Source organism: Lathyrus oleraceus, chromosome 2 (genome assembly GCF_024323335.1).
Source record: "Lathyrus oleraceus cultivar Zhongwan6 chromosome 2, CAAS_Psat_ZW6_1.0, whole genome shotgun sequence".
In the NCBI taxonomy this organism is placed as follows: domain Eukaryota; kingdom Viridiplantae; phylum Streptophyta; class Magnoliopsida; order Fabales; family Fabaceae; genus Lathyrus; species Lathyrus oleraceus.
The window spans coordinates 52,441,856-52,444,250 of NC_066580.1; the positions used below are offsets into that span (position 1 = coordinate 52,441,856).

The 2,395-nt window shown below is 31.2% G+C and overlaps 1 protein-coding gene across 2 annotated transcripts; it reads left to right on the top strand.

Moving 5' to 3' along the window:
- The first annotated feature begins 284 nt into the window (after positions 1-284).
- On the top strand, positions 285-1,525 carry LOC127118059 (uncharacterized). Of its 2 annotated transcripts, XM_051048199.1 has the most exons (5): positions 285-523; positions 617-727; positions 818-887; positions 1,167-1,262; positions 1,359-1,525. In XM_051048199.1, the coding sequence occupies exons 1-5, from the start codon at positions 333-335 to the stop codon at positions 1,449-1,451; spliced, it is 561 nt and encodes a 186-aa protein (XP_050904156.1). In that variant the 5' UTR covers positions 285-332; the 3' UTR covers positions 1,452-1,525. The 2 variants fall into 2 exon arrangements, with proteins under 2 accessions (XP_050904156.1, XP_050904157.1); XM_051048200.1 differs by lacking the exon at positions 1,167-1,262.
- Positions 1,526-2,395: the final 870 nt, after the last annotated feature.

The window sequence follows — 2,395 nt, forward strand, 5'->3', positions numbered from 1 at the left end:
AAATGTTGGACAAAGCTAGTAAGGAAATTCTAACGACGTCCGGGACAAAATCTCAAATTATGATGCGTCTTGAGAAAATGGTGGAAGAGTCAGATATTATGCACGGCGCCATCCGTAGTGTAGATATGGATGAAGGTGTTTTCGGAATTGCTCATTCCGAATTAATTGCAAAGGAGGACATGCAACAACTTTTGGAACACGAAGAATTGGGCATTGCTGTCATTCATACCTACATATGGTACTCCGATCAATCTATTATTTACTTAGTTGAACAATTTATTTACACATTTCAATGAGTAGTCTAATGTTTATTATGTTTCTATTTAAGGTATATGTATGACACATTGATGCGGGGAACTGAATTGTGTAACCGATTCAATTTTATTGCTGCTTCCCGTATCAACACAACGTTTATAATGAAAAATCCAACATCCGTAATGAATGAACTAGTCGATAGATTCATGGTGGCCGGCGATAATATTACACCCAGTTTGTATTTTTTACCGTTTAATTCTGGCAACGGGTTAGATTTTCTTTCTAATAATTTCATTCTAATCTATGTATATCTTTTACGTAGAAAATTTTCATGCATCTAAATTTTTGTTTTATTTTACAGTGGTCACTGGGTGTTGGTTGCTATGGATCTTTCGAGACTAATGGTGTATTATCTCGATTCGTTACCGGGTAATTGGAGTAAATATCCGAGTATGAAGAAGACGGTTGACGCGTAAGTGAAATTCCCCTAAATATTCGTGTGTATTTGTATATTTAATTATGTCTGTCAGATTGATCTCAATATACGTTTTTATTTTGTTAGGGAAATACTAAAATTTAGATCGAAAAAGAATTATCGTAATAGGAAGGACATTACCTGGGTCAGAGTTCAGGTATATATTAAGTTTTTATTTTTGCTTATAATAGTGTTGTAAGAAATTAACTATATATATATATATATATATATATATATATATATATATATATATATATATATATATATATATAATATATATATATATATATATTATATATATATATATATATATAATATATTATATATATATATATATATATATATATATATATATATATATATATATATATAATATATTATATATATATATATATATATATATATATATATATTGTTTGTTTGTTTTTCTGTGTAGTGTCCTCAGCAAAACAATTCGATCGATTGCGGATTTTTTGTATTGAGATTTATGAGAGATATCATTGCGTTGAATCGTATAGACATCCCAAAAATGGTATGGAATAATAACTTAGGGTTTATTTTAATATTATCGGATATTTCATCTAATTTGTTATTAAATCATGAATATGTTTTATTCTCTTAATTGTAGTACTTTGACGAATACAAATCTTACTCAAGAGCTCATTTGGATGAAATGAAGGATGAATTGTGTCAATTCATTATTGATCATAGAATCATATAGGTTGTAGTTGTTGTACATATATGTATGGAATGTTGTTGTACATGCATGAATATCAATATATTAATGTTGTATATATGGAGGATTAATGTTGTATATAAATGGATTCATGTTGTATATATCAATGGATTAATGGTGTATAACATTGGATTAAAGGATGAAATCAATATGAATTTTACACTTTTGCAGCATGCGAACAGGTTCCCAATTAAATACCCACTGTTTTTCAAACAAATTTTTTAAAAATAACTAACACTTTAGAGGGCGCTTTCTGTAGGAAGCGCCCTCTAAACACTTTACATTGACAACTTTAGAGGGAGCTTTGTCCAGAAAGCGCCCTCTAAGGTGGCCCTTTATGGACCACTCCAGAGGGCGCTTTTTTCTGAAAGCGCACTATAATGTGGCCCTTAAAGGGCCACTTTAGAGAGCGCTTTCTCCAGGAAAACAAAGCGTTGTCTTTACCTATGCCAGCGCCACTTTAGAGGGTGCTTAAAAGCGCTGTTATAGGCCAAAATAAGCGCCCTCTTTTCCCTTATTTGGCGTAGTGATCTCGTCATCCACTATAATAAAAACCTTAAAATATCTTTGTCTTATCCAAAATTACGTAGCCTTGAGTTCCGTAACGTATATGAGGATACATAGGAGTGAAATTCAACATCTTGTCAGGGACCTTAATAAAAAACATATTTTCAGTCCTATTATTTTTTCCTTTTATTAACTAGTAGAAAATAGATAACGTAAGTCGACATTCTATTTGCAAATCTAACTAAATGATTCTCATTGACTACAAAGGATGTGACGGATGCTAATACCTTCCCCTCGCATTATCGACTTGTGAACCCATATTTGGTTGCGAAGACCATTTTCCTTTTATTTTAAGGGTTTTATCGGTATTTCCCTTTCCTTTTGGAATAAATAAAGGTTGGTGGAGACTCTATTACTATTTC

Bases quoted from the DNA above. Each gene is read 5' to 3' on its own strand.
- LOC127118059 (XM_051048199.1), top strand. From the start codon at position 333: ATGTATGACACATTGATGCGGGGAACTGAATTGTGTAACCGATTCAAT. The intron at 524-616 runs GTTAGATTTTCT...TTTATTTTACAG, and splicing joins CCGTTTAATTCTGGCAACGG to TGGTCACTGGGTGTTGGTTG. The intron at 728-817 runs GTAAGTGAAATT...TTATTTTGTTAG, and splicing joins ATGAAGAAGACGGTTGACGC to GGAAATACTAAAATTTAGAT.